This window comes from Nicotiana tabacum, chromosome 23 (assembly GCF_000715075.1).
Source record: "Nicotiana tabacum cultivar K326 chromosome 23, ASM71507v2, whole genome shotgun sequence".
Taxonomy (NCBI): Eukaryota; Viridiplantae; Streptophyta; class Magnoliopsida; order Solanales; family Solanaceae; genus Nicotiana; species Nicotiana tabacum.
This window is the reverse complement of record NC_134102.1, coordinates 80,097,073-80,120,121: the sequence shown is the minus strand read 5'-3', so window position 1 is coordinate 80,120,121 and position 23,049 is coordinate 80,097,073. Positions and strand designations below refer to the sequence as shown.

At 33.5% G+C, this 23,049-nt stretch overlaps 3 protein-coding genes across 3 annotated transcripts; all 3 read right to left on the bottom strand.

Annotated features, from left to right (window-relative positions):
- Positions 1–9,889: 9,889 nt before the first annotated feature.
- Positions 9,890–12,043, bottom strand: LOC142177556 (protein neprosin-like). Its single transcript, XM_075246674.1, has 7 exons — positions 11,885–12,043; positions 11,641–11,733; positions 11,352–11,534; positions 10,843–10,998; positions 10,673–10,726; positions 10,425–10,556; positions 9,890–10,345 (listed from the first exon to the last, which is right to left on the bottom strand). Exons 1-7 carry the CDS (start codon positions 12,041–12,043, stop codon positions 9,980–9,982), a joined length of 1,143 nt encoding a protein of 380 aa, XP_075102775.1. The 3' UTR covers positions 9,890–9,979.
- Positions 12,044–15,147: 3,104 nt separating this feature from the next.
- On the bottom strand, positions 15,148–17,324 carry LOC142177564 (protein neprosin-like). Its single transcript, XM_075246711.1, has 7 exons — positions 17,166–17,324; positions 16,922–17,014; positions 16,633–16,815; positions 16,123–16,278; positions 15,953–16,006; positions 15,706–15,837; positions 15,148–15,628 (listed from the first exon to the last, which is right to left on the bottom strand). The coding sequence occupies exons 1-7, from the start codon at positions 17,322–17,324 to the stop codon at positions 15,263–15,265; spliced, it is 1,143 nt and encodes a 380-aa protein (XP_075102812.1). The 3' UTR covers positions 15,148–15,262.
- Positions 17,325–20,486: 3,162 nt separating this feature from the next.
- LOC142177615 (protein neprosin-like) lies at positions 20,487–22,042 on the bottom strand. The gene is made up of 5 exons (XM_075246844.1): positions 21,892–22,042; positions 21,382–21,537; positions 21,212–21,265; positions 20,970–21,101; positions 20,487–20,890 (listed from the first exon to the last, which is right to left on the bottom strand). The coding sequence occupies exons 1-5, from the start codon at positions 21,979–21,981 to the stop codon at positions 20,525–20,527; spliced, it is 798 nt and encodes a 265-aa protein (XP_075102945.1). The 5' UTR covers positions 21,982–22,042; the 3' UTR covers positions 20,487–20,524.
- Positions 22,043–23,049: the final 1,007 nt, after the last annotated feature.

Below are 23,049 nucleotides of genomic sequence, written 5' to 3'. Positions count from 1 at the left end.
GCGATCGCAGATATCCCCATGCGATCGCGTAGAACAAAACCCCCACTGACCAACTAACCCTACGTGATCACAGACGCATTCACGCGATCGCGTAAAAGGAAAACATCATCAGATATCAGAAAATTCCAGTTGTTGTTCAAGTTCAAATTTTTGATCTGTTAACCATCCAAAACTCACCCGAGCCCCTCGGGACCTGAACCAAATATACCAACAAGTCCTAAAATATTATAAAGACTTGGTCGAACCCTAAAATCACCTCAAACAATGCTAAACCATGAATTACAATCCAATCCAAGCCTAATGAACTTTGAAATTTTTAATTTCTACAACCGACTCCGGAACTTATCAAATCACGTCCAATTTAACTCAAATTTTGTGCACAAGTCATAAATGACATAACGGAGGTATTTCAATTTTCAGAATCTGGTTCCGACCCCGATATCAAAAAGTCAACCCCCCGGTCATACTTTCCAAAAATTCAAGTTTCGGCATTTCAATCCTAATTCCTCTACGGACCTCCAAAAATTTATCTGGACACGCTCCTAAGTCCAAAATTATCATACGGAGCTATTGGAATCATCAAAATTCAAATCCAAAGTCGTTTACACATAGGTCCATATCCGGTCCACTTTTCTAACTTAAAATTTTAATTATGAGACTAAGTGTCTCATTTCATTCCGAATTCCTTCCGGACCCGAACCAACTAACTCGATAAGTCATAAATTGAGCAGTAAATGGGGGGACGGGGCTATAATATTCAAAACGACCGGCCAGGTCGTTACAATATTACAACACATATTACTATCATGCATATATGTATTCTCTTTATATTATGTATACACCAAGTCGCATGTGAAAGAGTATTTCTTGCATACATTAAAATTCTATTTCTTCCATTCGAAGACTTTCTCATTAATATAAATTTACTTCTAAGCATAGTTTGTCCTCATAGGACCCTTGATTCACTAGTTGCCAAATCCTTCCATAATACTTCTTTTATCCCATCCGAATACTAACAAGATATTTGTCTTGCTAGGTCCATCCATCACGTGGGTGATTTATACCTTCACTTGTACTTGTAACTTTTGAGTTTCCTTTAGATATCAATTTGAATAAAATCATATCTTACAAGTTCACTACGCAAATATTCATTTCACTTCCTCCTTGTGGAGCAAGTTTATCATCCATTCTCGAGCATCAGTATATATGTTCCTATTTTCTTAACCTTAACCAACTCATAGATACCACCATGTCCTTTGTGATATTTCTCTTGCATAAATTCATATTGTATTTGTTATTATGCCTACCACAGGCTGATTACCATGGATTATAGGCTTCCAACTCCCAAAGTGACAATTCTATTAGGATAATACTTGCACCATTTAGCCTCTTTTTCTTTTATGACTCCGTGCTCCTTACTGGAGCACATCATTTTGGTTTGCAGAAGTATTTCGTATTTGGGAATACGCATAATATAACTCTTTCTTGCCTCATTTCATGCCAAGTGTTCATTTACTTTATCCTCATTTATAACCTTCATTTGTTCTACTAAGTCCAACATATGATAAAAGTACTTCCTTATTTTCGCCCTTGCATTGAATTTAATTCAAATGACACATGCTCCAAAGTTTTAAGAATCTACTCAAATAGCCCATTAAATATTTTACTATTAGATAACACCTTTTAATAACCCCAATATTAAATACTGTAACTATTGCTCGTGATAAGCATGTGATCCTATACCAGCATTGTATGATAATTTTACTCATTTCATCAGGAATATTATCGAAGATGTGTCCTTAATCTTTCTTTTATGAATAAAAATTTCTCCATTTTATTTTTTCAACCATCACCCTTAAGGTGACATTAACTTGCTCTGGTGCTCCCTCACTGAGGCGCAAAACCCAAATCTAAAGCTCGAACCTGATACTCGAAGATTTTAATAAATTCGCACCCTATTCCATCTGATTATACACACGCCCATATACAACTACAAGTTATTTATTTCCCCAACTCGAAATCATAATTCACCATATCAAATTTTCATGAAGCCTTGACTTCTATTTCTTTTGTTTTTGCAATTACACTTAGTAGTACCTACTATCCTGACAATAGAAGAAAAATGGTTATGCTCATCAAGGATTTCTTTGCCCCTTCTCATACCCAAGTGTCATGGCACTTCTAGCCGCAACTCATGTTGTAAAGTATCATCCTTTCATGTCCTTACAACAACAATAAATTTAGCATATCCCTTTTCGTGCCGATTTTACTTTAAGAGATCTTTTTCTAGCATCTTGCCCTTCAGTCCATGCTCAATTACATTTCTAGTAAATACAATTTCCTTAGGCTATACCCGTATAACATTCATATAAATTTCCATAACATACACTATTTTCATAATGCTAGATGTAAGAACGTGCAATCTATCTTCATGTCCTCATCATAACATAAATATTTGTGACTATAGTTAATATCACAACTTCACGTCATTATGCCTCGTTCAATTAATATTGCCTCTTTGTTTTCCCATTATTCAATGGATTCTACTCGTGGGTACTCAATCACCTTCATATCTCGAGGTGTCTTTAATCTCGTTGCAGTAGATAACATGCTAGGATTCGTGTGGCATCAATACGTAGCCTTGGATCACTTGTAACTTATCAACTTCACACGTGTACCATTATTGCTTGCAAGCTCTTGAGTTTTAAACTACATATGCAATATTCATAATCCGTGCATACTATATCTTTTCAAATAACAACTCACTCATCCCATGATTTTCATATACTCATAAAGTACAATATAACCCGTATTTAGGAATTTCAGTACTCGAGTCATCCTCGATATCAACCTCTGCAAGTCATAACTAATCCACAAGTATGCCCCAGACCAAACCTAAATTTTAACATATAACCATGAAATTGAATTGTCAATAACATGCTCCCCCACTTGGCTCAAAGCCATAGATTAAAACACTCAATAACTCACAATACCCATACTCTATTACTGCCATAATACCACAGTCAATTCAACAAAAATTCTTCTCAAGCTCATGCAACGCCAACCATAAAAATACCTCAATCATCCACTAAGCTCGTATTCATTCTCTTGACACTCAAGTCAACTTTCTCAACCAGATTCAAATTCAAATCTCAACACCTACGCCCCGCTGGCAAAAAAGAAACTCTCCACTCAATATTATAAAGAATATACCTACGTAGATTACTCCGCAGGGGATAACCCACCTGCTTAGCCTCAAATTGGCATCTTGTTATACCCTTTTGCAATCACAATTACTATTCAATCACTTAATCTTTTGAGTCCAAACTCATTAACAAGACATGAGAATTTAATTTGTCCCAAAATTTAACATGAAAGATCCTTCAAAACATTCATACTCCAGACTGAACGTCACATCAAAACGAAAATCAAGCACCCAATGACCCTTTTTACATTTCAAGAAAACACTTCTCGTCACATTCAAATCGTCTTGACACATTTTGCAGTCACATCATACTCATCACAAAGCTATTCCACTGCTCATCGAGCCACAAATTCCACTCGTAGGGACATTACCGTACATAGGAGTCCAAATGTACAAGTTACAACTGAAGCTACCGAGCTTAAACTGAGGTCTAACCCTGGCCTGAAGTCCTCAAGACTGGACCATCACCAAAACGCAAAATAATCATCTTGAACCTAGTTCATGGAACCATAAGCCGGTGATGCACAGCTGATACCAAGCGCTCACATGCACACACGAAGGCGTGGAAGGAATTGAAAGAGTTATATTTCATGTTGAATCAATTCTGCACGATAAAGAGAGAAAGATGGGAAGTTTATCCTATAACTCCTAGTAACCTCTCGAAGATAAGTATGGACGTCATCATACCGATCCGCAAGACTCTACTATACACTTGCTCATGACCTGTAGAACCTATGAACCTAGAGCTCTGATACCAACTTGTCACGACCCAAAATCTACCTAGTTGTGACGACACCTAACCCAACCCGTCAGGTAAGGCAATTAACAACTATCCAATTCAACTGATATTTAACTGACTCTAATACACTCCCCAAGGACTGGTAGTACAAATTATGAGCTTCTAAGATTAGAATTTATGAAGCTGGTATGAAATAAATACATCATCTGTTCAAAATATACATAAACAGAATTTTATAAATCTAAGGCTACCACGAACAAGAGGCAGCTACGACCAGAACAAAGGTACATCTTAAGATCCAACTCCCGTCGATCATAGCAACATCAACATCCAATATCTGCATGCAAGGTGCAGAAGTGTAGTATGAGTACAACCAACCCCATGTACTCAATAAGTAACAAACCTAACCTTAGATTGAAAGTAGTGACGAGCTGGAATAAAGGTCAGGGTCCAACACCAATAGCCAACAGCAAATCATAACAATATAATGAAAATAACACCAGTAATAAGTCAACAATAAATGCTCAGCTTGTTCCAGAAAATAAATATTTTCTTTTCAATTATAACCGTAAAACTCAAATCTTTTTGTCGAAATCATCAAAATATGAGTACGTTTTTTTTGTAAAAACTATTATTTTTTCCCAAAAAAAAACTTTTCAACAACAGATAAGATGTTTTATTTTCCAATGGCATGAGGAAAATACATCTCTATGCCCACATGTCAATGAGTATGTGAAGTCATGAATGACGTCATATCATACAACATGAGAAAAAATACATCTCTATACATGTATGTTAAGTGTGTATGTCAATGCTATTCAACTCAGTGATAAAACCATATGCATACTCTCAGAGTATGAATTCACTCAGTCCTCACAGTCACTCAGTCCTCATAGTCACTCAATCCTCACAGTCACTCAATCCTCCCAATCGCTCGAAATTCAGCACTCGCACTCAGTAGGTACCTGCGCTCACTAAGGGGTGTACAGACTCCGGAGGGGCTCCTTCAGCCCAAGCGATATAATTTGCACGGACAACTCACGTGCTATAGTATCAATATTTGGATCCACATGGATAACTCACGTCCTATAATAAGCAAATCTGGCCTGGTGTGGCGTGCAGCCTGATCCCATAATAATAAAGTATATAAAGCCAATATGGCCCTCGGCCTCACTCAATCATCAATCTCTCCGGTCTCTCGGGCTCACAATGTCATGAAACTAGCTCAAAATGATGATATGATGAATCAATAAATAACAAAAGAGACTGATAGATGATATGAAATAAATGAACATGACTGAGTATGAAGTTACAATTTAAACAAATAAATTGATAGTAGAAATGACCTCAGTGGGTCCCAATTATACCAACATTTACCTAAGCATTATTTCTAACACGAGTCACAACTCGATAACTCTAGTACGTAGAGATTTCATGACTACAGATAAGTTCAGGTAATTACACAGCACCACAGGAATAACAGAGTCACAGTTCGCACGGTGCACGCCTACACGCCCGTCACCTAGCATGTGCATCACCTCAACACCAAAAACACAACACGTATAATCAGGGTTCATACCCTCAGCTCCAAGATTAGAAGAGTTACTTACCTCAACCTTCAAGCTCCGAAAATACTACAATGCTCCAATTGATTAAAATGTTCAAATACCACCCACAATTCAATACCTACCATTAGATATCCCAACTACATCAAAATAAATATGAAAAGATTCATAAATATCCATTTAGGCTTCACAATTCGGCAACAAGCTTTCAACCATCCCAAATTATCCAATAGGCTCATCCATTGGCCTATTCAATTCCATTCTTATCATTTAGTACTCATTTAGAGTCATTAATAATACTATGTTAATTACGCCAACATCATTAAGTCACTATTCATTGTCTTCTCCAACAACCCTATGTTCAAGAACCCCTATTTCAAGAACTAGTGTTGTATCTTGTCTAAATGGTGATTCCCTATTCAATTTGTTCATCAATTAAGTTATCAAGTCTATCGGAATCATTACAAACTCAAAACAATTCCTTTTATATCAATTCATCACTATTCATCTTCTTCTTTGCCCAAAATATCACTTTCAAGACCCTCCCTTAGGGTTCATACAATATACCATTATAACTTCAAATAAAACTCATAAACATGCTACCCATACTCCAATATAATATATATATAGGAAGCTCAAGTGAAGGGATTACCTCTTGGTGGAAGAATCCAACTTTTTCTCTTTTTGGTGTTCTTGAAGATTCAACCAATTTCCTATGGATTTGATCCATAATAATGTTAGTGTTATCACTAAATGATGTTATATAATCATCCTTGTACCAAAATAAACTACCTTAAAGTGTATCCATAGTGGAAGGGCTTCTCCTTCTCTCTAGAAATCAATTCCAAGTTGAAGAACTAATGTTTTTTCTCTTTAAAACCCTTGTTTCAGCCCCTTTAAAATGGCCTCTAAAACTGCGTAGCCTCCCAGCGTAGGCTACGCACAAAGGCTACGCAGGGTGGACTTCTATCCCCCTTCAGTTGGAAGCTTCTGGATTTGTCTACGCAATGATGTGTAGGCTACGCTGCTATACTGTGTAGGCTATGCTACTATGATGCGTAGACTACGCAAGACTCGTGTAGCTTTTCTGTCACCCTTTAGTAAAAAGGTCATAACTCCTTGTATGAATCTCCAAATGACAAACGGTTTGAAGCATTACAAACTAGACACATAGACCTTTCATTTGATAGGTTATACACCATATAACGCTTCATTAGAGACTTATTCTCGTTTGAAGTTAGGTCTTGTGCGAACTCACTTGAAACTTTATCCCATCATATAATTTTCAGTTTGACTTAGCCTTAGGGCTCTTCTTAGACCATAAACCATTCTTAATGCACCTCATACATATATTATCATGATCAATTGATATCATTCAAATTATCAGTCTTGTTCATACCCGAATTAATATAATTAAAACCCGACAATCTTTTTAATGGTCTTAAAACTCTTCAAAATTTTCCGGGGTGTTACATGCCTGTCTCAAGTTCCTCTTCGCGAACACGAGATCCCTCTCACGAACGTGAAGAAGGAAACCAGACACAAACATCAGAAAATTCCAGCAGCTGTTTAAGTCCAAATTTCGATCCGTTAACCATCCGAAACTCACCCGAGGCCTTCGGGATCTCGACCAAATACACCAACAAGTCCTAAAATATCATACGAACTTAGTCGAAACCTCAAATTACATCAAACAACGCTAAAATTACCAATCACACCCCAATTCAAGCTTAACGAAAAGTAACGAATTTCAACTTCTACATACGATGCTGAAACCTATTAATTCAATTCCGATTGACCTCAAATTTTTCACACAAGTCATAAATGACATAAGGAAGCTATAAAAATTTTCAGAGCTAGATTCCGACTCCGATATCAAAAAGTCAACTCCCCGGTCAAAGTTCCAAACTTAAATTTCTAATTTAGTCATTTCAAGCCTAATTTAACTACGAACTTCCAAATAATTTTTCGGACACGCTCCTAAGTCCAAAATTACCATACGGAGCTATTGGAATCACCGAAACTCTATTTCGGGGTCGTACACACATAAGTCAATATCCGATCGCTATTTTAACATAAGCTTTAAACCTTGGACCTAAGTGTCCTCATTCATTCCAAAACCTCACCGGACCCGAACCAATCACCCCGGCGAGTTACATAACAAGTGTAAAGCATAAATTGAGTAGTAAATAGGGGAACGAGGTTGTAATACTCAAAACGACCGGCCAGCTCGTTACAGTTCTGAAAAGGTTACCATAAAAAAGAGTAAATTTCATAGAAATTGACATATTATGTTTTTTTTTTTCAACCAAAGTCACATAATTTTGTTGTATAACAAAATATCACAAGACTTTTACTATACTAATACAAAAGTCACAATGCCGAAAACACAACCTTCCGATGCCCTGATACTTTTTTATTTCCTATTTTAACTCATGTTTATTTTTATCTTTTAATAACTACTCAGTTAAAAAAAAAAAGGATCCGACCCTACCCTATCAAAACCCATCTGTAGGTCTCTATTTTAACTCATGTTTAGTCATATTAACTATTCTAAGATGCCTTTACCAAGAATAGAATTTTGTGACTTTTTAATTTAAGGCAATGAAATGAATGCAAATTTATTTAATTACATAGTTTTCTAAATTAACAATTTGCTTGGCATATCTTGCTGCATAAAGCAAGACTAAACTATTTTCAAAATTTCATCAGTGTTTTAAAAGGCGTGGGCGTAAGGCGGGGCATTTTACATATGCCTCAGCGGGGCGTAAGTCCCATAGGTATTTAATTTTTAATATTTTATAAAATAATATAATGACAGTTAATATTTATAAACAGGTAAAATTGCATAAAAATTGAAGAAAACTATATATATGTGTGCTCTATCCCCACAAAAAAACTAATCAAAATAATCTATTATATATACGTTACTTACAAGCATAAGAAACTTGAGTCTAAAAGAATAAAGTTTTCTATATGAAGGAACAAAAAGAATGATTAACCTGCAATTTGAACTTTGAATTTGCTGCTATGAAGAAAAATGTAGTTCTCTTTGTATTTATAAAAAAAATTAAATATTTGTTGCTTTTGGGAGATATTAGCAGACTAGCGGACAAGATACAAATTTGGAAAAATCATGAATTAGGGCTTAAATCAATAAAAAAGTCTTTACTTTTAAATTTAATACTTTTGAGTTCCTTTTTTAACCTTTTGAGTAATTACCAAACTGACTTTTGAGAATTTGGGTATTATATGAAGGACTAATTCGACAAATTTTGTTTTAATTTGAAAAAAATCTCTAGGGCTTACTCCTTACTAAAAAAACGCGTCCCGAACGCCCGAGTGTACGCCCCGAACGCCCGGACGTACGCCCCGAACGCCCGGCGTACGCCTCTTGACACTTTCGCCCCACACCATTACCCCGGGGCGTTTTTGGTACACCTCACCCCGGGGCTCGCCCCAGAAACGCCTTTTAAGAACCTACAGATAAGGAAAAAGAATATGTGATATATCTCCCTCTCACTTCAGGAATATACTAGATAAAGATCACTTCGCCTAATATTCAATGAGATGCATTTATTTTACCAAATATTATTTGGTAAAGCGATATAATGTATTAATTACCTGTCACAAATGAATAAAAATAGAAAATTGGTTTAAAATGTGTGTCGATTTTTATTAGATTAAAAACAAAAAGTAGGTTAAAATGTGGAATAAGAGATTATCGGTACATCAAAAAGTTGGGTTCTTGGCACCGTGATTTTTGTGATAGCATGATGAAAGTCTTGAATTTTTTCTGTTACAAAACAAAGTTATGTGATTTTTGTGGGAAAAACAAAATAATAGTTATATGACCTATAAAATTTACCTGGTTAAAATTCCAAATATATATTTAGTGCCCCATTTGTTGAATGTTTGGCTGGTTACAAAGTTTGAGCTACTTTTGACAGTCCTAATCCAAGCATACCTGCCAGTCTTACAGTTTGTAGACAAACCTGATTAAAATGACGTAGTAGGAACAAATTTATATTTTCATATATTTCTACTTCTGATTTCTTGCTGAAATCTCACGTGTGGAATACTGCTACCCCAATTTTATTTTATTTTAGGATTTGTCTTTGGAGATTGGAAAGGTACTTAGAGATCCTTTTCTCATACAGTTTGATATGGTATGATCTTATATGTGAATTCCTTTTGCTCTGAACTGAATTCTTTCGCGGGTAATATCTAAACTTAAGATAGGGTGGCAATGTAACCAACTGCTATGTGTATATATATTTTGAGTATTCTTACATAAACGAGTTGGAGTATGAGATCAAATGATATATAGTATAGGGAATAAACAAACACCCGTACAAGTACGACCAAAGCTTATTTTTTTTCATTTATTTATAACTGAGACGTTGATGCAAATAAGGGTAGCTTTAAGTGGAAATCATTTCCTAATACTAGGCTAAACATACATGTCATTTATTTGTTAGAACCAGGACCCCCATAAAAGACCGCATGCCCAATTTCCTTATTGGTAATTGGTTTATTAGCAACCCGGTATAGGGTGTGGGCATCTTCAAAACTTGATACCGCGGGATCCCGAGTGTTGCCAACAGAATCAAGAATTGAAATTTTGCTACAAAATGCATCTTTATCGGTGTCTACAAATTTAGGGAAACGACCAGAACCCATTGGAGGGAAAGTAGGGACTGAACTAAATGCCTCTCCACCCCATGCCGCCTGTGATGCAAAACCCTTTAATCCCGTAAAAAGCTCTGAAGGCCAAAAACCAATTTGTGTGAAATCATGACTATAACGGAGCCACCATCTTCCATTTTTCAGATCCTGCGTATAAGAAAATGATTATATATGCTCTTAGTTACTTTTCGAATGAGATGAAATTTTAATATGGTAATAATCTAACCCTTTGAATGAAGAACGTCTGATCGAATATGCGTCCAGGTGTGGAAGTCAGAAGTACCATGTCCAAAGGTATTTGCGTATTCACAATTACGAATCCAGGGCAACGTGTGTTGAAGCATTGAGTTGTGCCTGCCTATGTCATGATGTAACAAATTTAACTAACCTTGAGTAATTAAGGATATTTTGCTAAAGCATGGCTCACTAATATTTGAATGAATAATAATAATTAAAAAAAAAAATAAGACTTACTTTAAACAATGAGAAAAATCGAGTACGAGTATCGCCATATAGGATTGGATCCACCTAGATCAACATAACATTCATTATCAACTTTTGATATTCTATTGTGTAGAATTAAAGCTAAGCAAGAAAGGGGGATTGAATTTCACTTAGCAAAATTAATTAAAAGTAATACTTACACGCCACCCAGCTTGTATTTGGTCACGGCCATTTTGTACCTTCACGATGGATGCACTCCACTGGTTCGAAAGAACCTTTGGATTATAAATACTACTTATCGTTCCAGCTCCCGAAATCTTGAGATTTGGATCATTTATTGTTTGTTCTAGAGCAAACTAAATGTTCAAATCAGAATAAGTAACACGATATGCTCACATTGGTTGATAATAAAAATACCCTTTTTTGAAAAAAAGTTGCAAGTTCTTAACGAGGTATAAAAACAAAAATATATGCAAGCCGCATTGAGATTAACGTCCACATATACCCATAAATCCGAAATCTTAAAATAAATTAATAAATAAGATGGAAATCATGAGTTTCAATGCCATAAGAGCTCCAAAAAGATGATAAACAATAGTGGAGTTCCCACTTGGATTATGTTTAATTTGTTGCTATTGCATATAATTGTTTCAATTTCCATCTTAGTGAATTAGGATAAACAAAAGCAGTTTATAAAGGAGCAGCTTACGTGAAAGACGCCACCAACATAACTAGTATTAAATCTCCTCTCTCTAATGAGATCTTCTTTCGTAGTTCTTCTAATAGGAACTGTTCCCATTGGACAACCTCCATCATTAAGCCCGATTCCGGAGGAGCTATTGGATGTTGACGATTTTTTGTTTCGCTTTAATAGGGAGAGAGATGGTTTCATCTGCATGCATCGTGTACAAAAATTCAAGAATCACAATCATTCTTACTTTCACAATACAAGTACTACAGTAGTGCTGAATAAGGATCTATATACCAAATAGACATACCTGAGGATGATAAGTATGATTCTTCAGTAAAGGATGATCAAATGCAGGTTGTTGATAGAAATCCACACAGTCATAAATATCTTCATATTCGGTCTACAAAATAATATAACTTGTTATTGGTTTTAAGTATATAGATTATTTATGTGTGATATTATTTTCGGTTCTATGAAAAGAAGATAATTGAAAACAACACAGATAGACCAATTACTTCCCAAACAGACCAAAACAAAAAATAAAAATCTACCTTAATAGTTTTTACTGCTGGCTTATTTAAAAATTTTAGTTGCCTCTCCAATGCTTCATGGTCCTTCTTTGATAAGCCCTCAACTTCATCATGGTTGAGATAAACCAAAATTGCAATCAAAAGTTGTATAACGCTTAGATGTATTCTTGTGGTCTTCATTCTATAATAAATTTAAAATATATTATATTAGATACAAATAAAATCATCAAATTAAACATAAAGGCTAATAAGAGAAATGGAAAACTATGATTATTGTGCAAATAACTAGCACATGACATATAATCCATCCTTTCAAGGATGGAATTTAAGAAATAAGAGACCAAGTACCTGATTTCTTTTTATGGGATGGAATACTGAATGATTCTACAAGAATAACATACTTTATATAGGAATTGCGGGACATTTCATAATCTCGTAATTCTATTGTTTGCATTGATTTACTTTTATTAGATTGATTCGTACAATCATTCTGTCCTTAAATTAACAGATATGAGATCTTCTCCTTAAATTCTTACTACATATTTATGGCACAATTAGCTCGAAGAGGCAAACGTACACGTTATGCAAATAAAAATCACCTATTTATGGCACAATTAGCTCGAAGAGGCAAACCTTTATGTGAATAGGCTATATATATATAACGCATGTCTCTGGTGGTTCAAGCTTTATAATAAAATTATATAGTACTAAATAAATAACTTTCAAATGCATGAGTTTACACTTGATGCTGATTAAGTTTATTTTACCCCATTTGGGCTAAATATCAATTTTTTATTAACTTAAAAGATCATGATTCTGATACTACCATATAAAAATATTCTGCAACTGCAAAGATATAGGGAAGAAAATCATAACGAATAAAAGGACAACAAATTAAATCAAGAAAAAAAAGTTGGATGGGAATGAATGGAATATTTAGCTTGTCTTTTATTGTTTATTTTGGTACTCCTTTTATTTTCAGATACTATTAATCTTTGTGAGTGCAAGCAATAAATCAATGGAGATTCATCACCTAGTAATACTAAATCACGCTTATTCATCTTCTAATTTCTTAGTATTTATTTTCTATATAACTTTTAATCACTATCAGTATACAAAATTAATGGAGATTGGAGAAATTGAATGATACTTTAAGATTGAATTCATAATAAAAAATGATTGTAGCGAGGTCATCTTAGTTCTGCTAAATTGTTGTGTTCTTGTTACTTCGTGCCAAAGAATCAGAATGATACCAAAATATTCATTATTTAATTTTATTTTTCACGTTAATTTCCTTTCAGTCTATTAGATTAATCCTTCTTACCATTCTATCCATTAATTAACAAATCTTGAATTTTTTTAATTCTTATATTTTGGTAAAATTAGATCTTTCATAATATATATTTTAGATGTTTGGGTTCTTAATTATTATTCCTCCTTTAGAGGAGTTAAAATCTTATTCTTATGAGTAACTTATGTTAATATATTATCTGGATATTTTGGAGTAGTTAATGCTATTATCATTTAATAAAAGATTAGAGATCTCAAACGTAACCTTCTAATTCAGCAAAGATGGCAAGTTAGATACGTTTACAAAATAATTCAAGAAAAGAAAAACAAAAATCACATCAGCATTATGATTTGAGATTCTCATTCAGAATCATGCACCCTTCTTAGTCTAGTTTTTCTTGTTATATCAAATATTATAGCCTACTCATCCACCAATCAATAAAGCGGCAATCGTATCAATTTGGCTTTTTTTCTTTTCTCCTTATAGATCTATGTGACCTTTACTAATTCTCTATATTTTATGGGGCACATAAACTCATAGTTTTTCCACCAAATTATGTATTTTATGTATTTATTTTTTAAAATTGATCTAATATTATTTATTGGCACCCATATTTCATAAATGTTGAATGATGCACTTGGTTGAATATTAGTTTATTTTGCCAAAGGAGTATGATCGATTCCCACTTATTACTTTTTCTTTCTCCTTTCTTTAGTAGTGCACTAATATTCTAAAAATTCTAAGATCAGCCAATACACACACATACATACATATATATATATATATATATATATATATATATATATATATATATATATATATATATATATATATAACGATAGCAGAGTTAAGAACAGGGTTGGTATTGGACCCTTGCCTTGATGGCGAGTTGTCAGTGTGACAGTATTAATATTACATATGCCATAACTTATCTTTCAAAAGTAATTCCTGACCATACTGCTTCATGGCAAACACCGAGGAACACTACAAAAAAACGGGGGTAATTGCGGCGGACTATTATGCGTATAGCCGGGGGCGGATCCACCCCTTTACAATGAGATGGCATGGCACCTGCTAAGATGATAAAAAATTTATATACCTATGTTGAAACTTTCTTAAATTAAGTTAAATATCTGATCCTACCACCCACAGCGGTAAATTAGACAAAGGTCCCATGACTGGTAAATCTTTTTGAAAGCTTTTCTCATGTGTAAAATTCAAGTTGGAAATTATCTTGAACCTTATCCCACTTTCACTTTTCGTGTGCTTTTTATTTTCTTTTTGTCCTGGTCATTTTTCTTTTCGGCTACCTCCCAATTTTCTATTTTTCGTTTCATTATTTTTTTTCTTTATTCTATTATTTATATGCGGTCTCTAACAAGAGCACTCAAAAAAAGACTCCAAAATTATAAAATTCTATAAAATAAGCATTCCTCTTAATCTCAAATTTATGAGTTTTCTTCTTCATATCCGAAAAATTTGGGTCTTAATGGGAATTTTAGATTGAGATCAATTTTTTTCATCTTTTTTTGTTATATCATAAAAATTTGTGTTATTCTATGGTTATTAAATATAATTTAAATCTCTTTAGTATTAGATTATGACAAATATTCGTAAGCATTGCTTAAAAATATGATATTTATGATTTTGATTTTTGAGAACTTGTAGTTTATTTAATTCTACACTTATGGGGTATAATTTATCTATTGAAGATATTTTTAAAATTTTCTTATTCTGATTGATGTAATTCCCTTATTGGAGATTGGAATTGTACTTATAGTTCCTTTTCTCATATAGTTTGATATGGTATGATCTTATATGTGAATTCCTTTTGCTCTGAACTGAATTCTTTCGCGGGTAATATCTAAACTTAAGATAGGGTGGCAATGTAACCAACTGCTATGTGTTTATATATTTTGAGTATTCTTACATAAACGAGTTGGAGTATGAGATCAAATGACATAATATTATAGGGAATAAACAAACACCAGTACAAGTACGACCAAAGCTTACTTTTTTTCATTTATTTATAACTGAGACATTGATGCAAATAAGGGTAGCTTTAAGTGGAAATCATTTCCTAATACTAGGCTAAACATACATGTAATTTATTTGTTAGAACCAGGACCCCCATAAAAGACCGCATGCCCAAATTCCTTATTGGTAATTGGTTTATTCGCAACCCGGTATAGGGCGTGGGCATCTTCAAAACTTGATACCGCGGGATCCCGAGTGTTGCCAACAGAATCAAGAATTGAAATTTTGCTACAAAATGCATCTTTATCGGTGTCTACAAATTTAGGGAAACGACCAGAACCCATTGGAGGAAAAGTAGGGACTGAACTAAATGCCTCTCCACCCCATGCTGCCTGTGATGCAAAATCCTTTAATCCCGTAAAAAGCTCTGAAGGCCAAAAACCAATTTGTGTGAAATCATGACTATAACGGAGCCACCATCTTCCATTTTTCAGATCCTGCGTATAAGAAAATGATTATATATGCTCTATTACTTTTCGAATGAGATGAAATTTTAATATGGTATTAATCTAACCCTTTGAATGAAGAACGTCTGTTCGAATATGCGTCCAGGTGTGGAAGTCAGAAATACCATGTCCAAAGGTATTTGCGTATTTACAATTACGAATCCAGGGCAACGTGTGTTGAAGCATTGAGTTGTGCCTGCCTATGTCATGATGTAACAAATTTAACTAACCTTGAGTAATTAAGGATATTTTCCTAAAGCATGGCTCACTAATATTTGAATGAATAATAATAATAATAAAAAAAATAAGACTTACTTTAAACAATGAGAAAAATCGAGTACGAGTATCGCCATATAGGATTGGATCCACCTAGATCAACATAACATTCATTATCAACTTTTGATATTCTATTGTGTAGAATTAAAGCTAAGCAAGAAAGGGGGATTGAATTTCACTTAGCAAAATTAATTAAAAGTAATACTTACACGCCACCCAGCTTGTATTTGGTCACGGCCATTTTGTACCTTCACGATGGATGCACTCCACTGGTTCGAAAGAACCTTTGGATTATAAATACTACTTATCGTTCCAGCTCCCGAAATCTTGAGATTTGGATCATTTATTGTTTGTTCTAGAGCAAACTAAATGTTCAAATCAGAATAAGTAACACGATATGCTCACATTGGTTGATAATAAAAATATCCCTTTTTTGAAAAAAAGTTGCAAGTTCTTAACGAGGTATAAAAACAAAAATATATGCAAGCCGCATTGAGATTAACGTCCACATATACCCATAAATCCGAAATCTTAAAATCAATTAATAAATAAGATGGAAATCATGAGTTTCAATGCCATAAGAGCTCCAAAAAGATGATAAACAATAGTGGAGTTCCCACTTGGATTATGTTTAATTTGTTGCTATTGCATATAATTGTTTCAATTTCCATCTTAGTGAATTAGGATAAACAAAAGCAGTTTATAAAGGAGCAGCTTACGTGAAAGACGCCACCAACATAACTAGTATTAAATCTCCTCTCTCTAATGAGATCTTCTTTCGTAGTTCTTCTAATAGGAACTGTTCCCATTGGACAACCTCCATCATTAAGCCCGATTCCGGAGGAGCTATTGGATGTTGACGATTTTTTGTTTCGCTTTAATAGGGAGAGAGATGGTTTCATCTGCATGCATCGTGTACAAAAATTCAAGAATCACAATCATTCTTACTTTCACAATACAAGTACTACAGTAGTGCTGAATAAGGATCTATATACCAAATAGACATACCTGAGGATGATAAGTATGATTCTTCAGTAAAGGATGATCAAATGCAGGTTGTTGATAGAAATCCACACAGTCATAAATATCTTCATATTCGGTCTACAAAATAATATAACTTGTTATTGGTTTTAAGTATATAGATTATTTATGTGTGATATTATTTTCGGTTCTATGAAAAGAAGATAATTGAAAACAACACAGATAGACCAAGTACTTCCCAAACAGTCCAAAACAAAAAATAAAAATCTACCTTAATAGTTTTTACTGCTGGCTTATTTAAAAGTTTTAGTTGCCTCTCCAATGCTTCATGGTCCTTCTTTGATAAGCCCTCAACTTCATCATGGTTGAGATAAACCAAAATTGCAATCAAAAGTTGTATAACGCTTAGATGTATTCTTGTGGTCTTCATTCTATAATAAATTTAAAATATATTATATTAGATACAAATAAAATCATCAAATTAAACATAAAGGCTAATAAGAGAAATGGAAAACTATGATTATTGTGCAAATAACTAGCACATGACATATAATCCATCCTTTCAAGGATGGAATTTAAGAAATAAGAGACCAAGTACCTGATTTCTTTTTATGGGATGGAATACTGAATGATTCTACAAGAATAACATACTTTATATAGGAATTGCGGGACATTTCATAATCTCGTAATTCTATTGTTTGCATTGATTTACTTTTATTAGATTGATTCGTACAATCATTCTGTCCTTAAATTAACAGATATGAGATCTTCTCCTTAAATTCTTACTACATATTTATGGCACAATTAGCTCGAAGAGGCAAACCTACACGTTATGCAAATAAAAATCACCTATTTATGGCACAATTAGCTCGAAGAGGCAAACCTTTATGTGAATAGGCTATATATAACGCATGTCTCTGGTGGTTCAAGCTTTATAATAAAATTATATAGTACTAAATAAATAACTTTCAAATGCATGAGTTTACACTTGATGCTGATTAAGTTTATTTTACCCCATTTGGGCTAAATATCAATTTTTTATTAACTTAAAAGATCATGATTCTGATACTACCATATAAAAATATTCTGCAACTGCAAAGATATAGGGAAGAAAATCATAACGAATAAAAGGACAACAAATTAAATCAAGAAAAAAAAGTTGGATGGGAATGAATGGAATATTTAGCTTGTCTTTTATTGTTTATTTTGGTACTCCTTTTATTTTCAGATACTATTAATCTTTGTGAGTGCAAGCAATAAATCAATGGAGATTCATCACCTAGTAATACTAAATCACGCTTATTCATCTTCTAATTTCGTAGTATTTATTTTCTGTATAACTTTTAATCACTATCAGTATACAAAATTAATGGAGATTGGAGAAATTGAATGATACTTTAAGATTGAATTCATAATAAAAAATGATTGTAGCGAGGTCATCTTAGTTCTGCTAAATTGTTGTGTTCTTGTTACTTCGTGCCAAAGAATCAGAATGATACCAAAATATTCATTATTTAATTTTATTTTTCACGTTAATTTCCTTTCAGTCTATCAGATTAATCCTTCTTACCATTCTATCCATTAATTAACAAATCTTGAATTTTTTTAATTCTTATATTTTGGTAAAATTAGATCTTTCATAATATATATTTTAGATGTTTGGGTTCTTAATTATTATTCCTCCTTTAGAGGAGTTAAAATCTTATTCTTATGAGTAACTTATGTTAATATATTATCTGGATATTTTGGAGTAGTTAATGCTATTATCATTTAATAAAAGATTAGAGATCTCAAACGTAACCTTCTCATTCAGCAAAGATGGCAAGTTAGATACGTTTACAAAATAATTCAAGAAAAGAAAAACAAAAATCACATCAGCATTATGATTTGAGATTCTCATTCAGAATCATGCACCCTTCTTAGTCTAGTTTTTCTTGTTATATCAAATATTATAGCCTACTCATCCACCAATCAATAAAGCGGCAATCGTATCAATTTGGCTTTTTTTCTTTTCTCCTTATAGATCTATGTGACCTTTACTAATTCTCTATATTTTATGGGGCACATAAACTCATAGTTTTTCCACCAAATTATGTATTTTATGTATTTATTTTTTAAAATTGATCTAATATTATTTATTGGCACCCATATTTCATAAATGTTGAATGATGCACTTGGTTGAATATTAGTTTATTTTGCCAAAGGAGTATGATCGATTCCCACTTATTACTTTTTCTTTCTCCTTTCTTTAGTAGTGCACTAATATTCTAAAAATTCTAAGATCAGCCAATACACACACATACATACATATATATATATATATATATATATATATATATATATATATATATATATAAACGATAGCAGAGTTAAGAACAGGGTTGGTATTGGACCCTTGCCTTGATGGCGAGTTGTCAGTGTGACAGTATTAATATTACATATGCCATAACTTATCTTTCAAAAGTAATTCCTGACCATACTGCTTCATGGCAAACACCGAGGAACACTACAAAAAAACGGGGGTAATTGCGGCGGACTATTATGCGTATAGCCGGGGGCGGATCCACCCCTTTACAATGAGATGGCATGGCACCTGCTAAGATGATAAAAAATTTATATACCTATGTTGAAACTTTCTTAAATTAAGTTAAATATCTGATCCTACCAACCACAGCGGTAAATTAGACAAAGGTCCCATGACTGGTAAATCTTTTTGAAAGCTTTTCTCATGTGTAAAATTCAAGTTGGAAATTATCTTGAACCTTATCCCACTTTCACTTTTCGTGTGCTTTTTATTTTCTTTTTGTCCTAGTCATTTTTCTTTTCGGCTACCTCCCAATTTTCTATTTTTCGTTTCATTATTTTTTTTCTTTATTCTATTATTTATATGCGGTCTCTAACAAGAGCACTCAAAAAAAGACTCCAAAATTATAAAATTCTATAAAATAAGCATTCCTCTTAATCTCAAATTTATGAGTTTTCTTCTTCATATCCGAAAAATTTGGGTCTTAATGGGAATTTTAGATTGAGATCAATTTTTTTCATCTTTTTTTGTTATATCATAAAAATTTGTGTTATTCTATGGTTATTAAATATAATTTAAATCTCTTTAGTATTAGATTATGACAAATATTCGTAAGCATTGCTTAAAAATATGATATTTATGATTTTGATTTTTGAGAACTTGTAGTTTATTTAATTCTACACTTATGGGGTATAATTTATCTATTGAAGATATTTTTAAAATTTTCTTATTCTGATAGATGTAATTCCCTTATTGGAGATTGGAATTGTACTTATAGTTCTTTTTCTCATATAGTTTGATATGGTATGATCTTATATGTGAATTCCTTTTGCTCTGAACTGAATTCTTTCGCGGGTAATATCTAAACTTAAGATAGGGTGGCAATGTAACCAACTGCTATGTGTTTATATATTTTGAGTATTCTTACATAAACGAGTTGGAGTATGAGATCAAATGACATAATATTATAGGGAATAAACAAACACCAGTACAAGTACGACCAAAGCTTACTTTTTTTCATTTATTTATAACTGAGACATTGATGCAAATAAGGGTAGCTTTAAGTGGAAATCATTTCCTAATACTAGGCTAAATATACATGTAATTTATTTGTTAGAACCAGGACCCCCATAAAAGACCGCATGCTCAATATCCTTATTGGTAATTGGTTTATTAGCAACCCGGTATAGGGCGTGGGCATCTTCAAAACTTGATACCGCGGGATCCCGAGTGTTGCCAACAGAATCAAGAATTGAAATTTTGCTACAAAATGCATCTTTATCGGTGTCTACAAATTTAGGGAAACGACCAGAACCTATTGGAGGGAAAGTAGGGACTGAACTAAATGCCTCTCCACCCCATGCTGCATGTGATGCAAAATCCTTTAGTCCCGTAAAAAGCTCTGAAGGCCAAAAACCAATTTGTGTGAAATCATGACTATAACGGAGCCACCATCTTCCATTTTTCAGATCCTGCATATAAGAAAATGATTATATATGCTCTTAGTTACTTTTTGAATGGGATGAAATTTCAATATTGTATTAATCTAACCCTTTGAATGAAGAACGTCTGATCGAATATGCGGCCAGGTGTGGAAGTCAAAAATACCATGTCCAAAGGTAATTGCGTATTCACAATTACGAATCCAGGGCAACGTGTGTTGAAGCATTGAGTTGTGCCTGCCTATGTCATGATGTAACAAATTTAACTAACCTTGAGTAATTAAGGATATTTTGCTAAAGCATGGCTCACTAATATTTGAATGAATAATAATAATAAAAAATAAGACTTACTTTAAACAATGAGAAAAATCGAGTACGAGTATCGCCATATAGGATTGGATCCACCTAGATCAACATAACATTCATTATCAACTTTTGATATTCTATTGTGTAGAATTAAAGCTAAGCAAGAAAGGGGGATTGAATTTCACTTAGCAAAATTAATTAAAAGTAATACTTACACGCCACCCAGCTTGTATTTGGTCACGGCCATTTTGTACCTTCACGATGGATGCACTCCACTGGTTCGAAAGAACCTTTGGATTATAAATACTACTTATCGTTCCAGCTCCCGAAATCTTGAGATTTGGATCATTTATTGTTTGTTCTAGAGCAAACTAAATGTTCAAATCAGAATAAGTAACACGATATGCTCACATTGGTTGATAATAAAAATATCCCTTTTTTGAAAAAAAGTTGCAAGTTCTTAACGAGGTATAAAAACAAAAATATATGCAAGCCGCATTGAGATTAACGTCCACATATACCCATAAATCCGAAATCTTAAAATAAATTAATAAATAAGATGGAAATCATGAGTTTCAATGCCATAAGAGCTCCAAAAAGATGATAAACAATAGTGGAGTTCCCACTTGGATTATGTTTAATTTGTTGCTATTGCATATAATTGTTTCAATTTCCATCTTAGTGAATTAGGATAAACAAAAGCAGTTTATAAAGGAGCAGCTTACGTGAAAGACGCCACCAACATAACTAGTATTAAATCTCCTCTCTCTAATGAGATCTTCTTTCGTAGTTCTTCTAATAGGAACTGTTCCCATTGGACAACCTCCATCATTAAGCCCGATTCCGGAGGAGCTATTGGATGTTGACGATTTTTTGTTTCGCTTTAATAAGGAGAGAGATGGTTTCATCTGCATGCATCGTGTACAAATATTCAAGAATCACAATCATTCTTACTTTCACGATACAAGTACTGTCACACCTCTTTTTTTCCGAACGGGGAATATGGGATGTTTTTCTAATTTAAGTGACATGAATCGAAATGGGATTATTTATTTATTTCAGAGTCGCCACTTGGAATAATTTATGGTGTCCCAAGTCACCGGTTTATTTTAAATCCCAAATCGAGGAAATTGACTCTTATTTATGGTCTGCGAACACAGAAGACCGGGTAAAGAATTCTGTTAACCCGGAAGAAGGTGTGAGGCACTCCCGAGTTCCGTGGTTTTAGCACGGTCGCTCAACTATTAATAATTGGCCTAATTATCTGATTTATTACATGTTTTAAAATCTATTGCGCATTTTTACTTTTTAACCGCTTTTAATTATTTATGAAATTATTTCTGAAACAAGTCACGATGTCGTACACTTGTCATTTTGGCACACACCGCAAACCGCGCCACATGAAATGCACCCGCGATTTACGACATGCTTATTTTTATTATTGTTTAAAGTTATGATCGGGCCACATGAAATGCACACCCGAATTGAGATTTACGTATTGTGACCATGCCACGGGAACCGTACCCATGACCACGATGATTCATTATTAATCGCGCTTAAAGCAAACTACGATGTTCGACGTTCATGAATTATTTATTCGACTATTTGAGATCGTTGTAAGGTCATGGATTATGGAAGTTGTTGTGGATAAATGTGCATGTTTAACTGCTGATTCATTAACAAATTCAAATACCTGCGACCTTTCAACAATTGTGCATTCAGCACCACTAAAATCTTAATAAACTTTCACTTTAAACTTGACAAGAGAACAAAATTAATGCATAAACAAAATACACTCTGCGTGGATATCTATAAGAACTTTCCAAATATAAGAACCCACTATCATAAACTTCATCATCCATATTTTAGTAATTACCCAATAG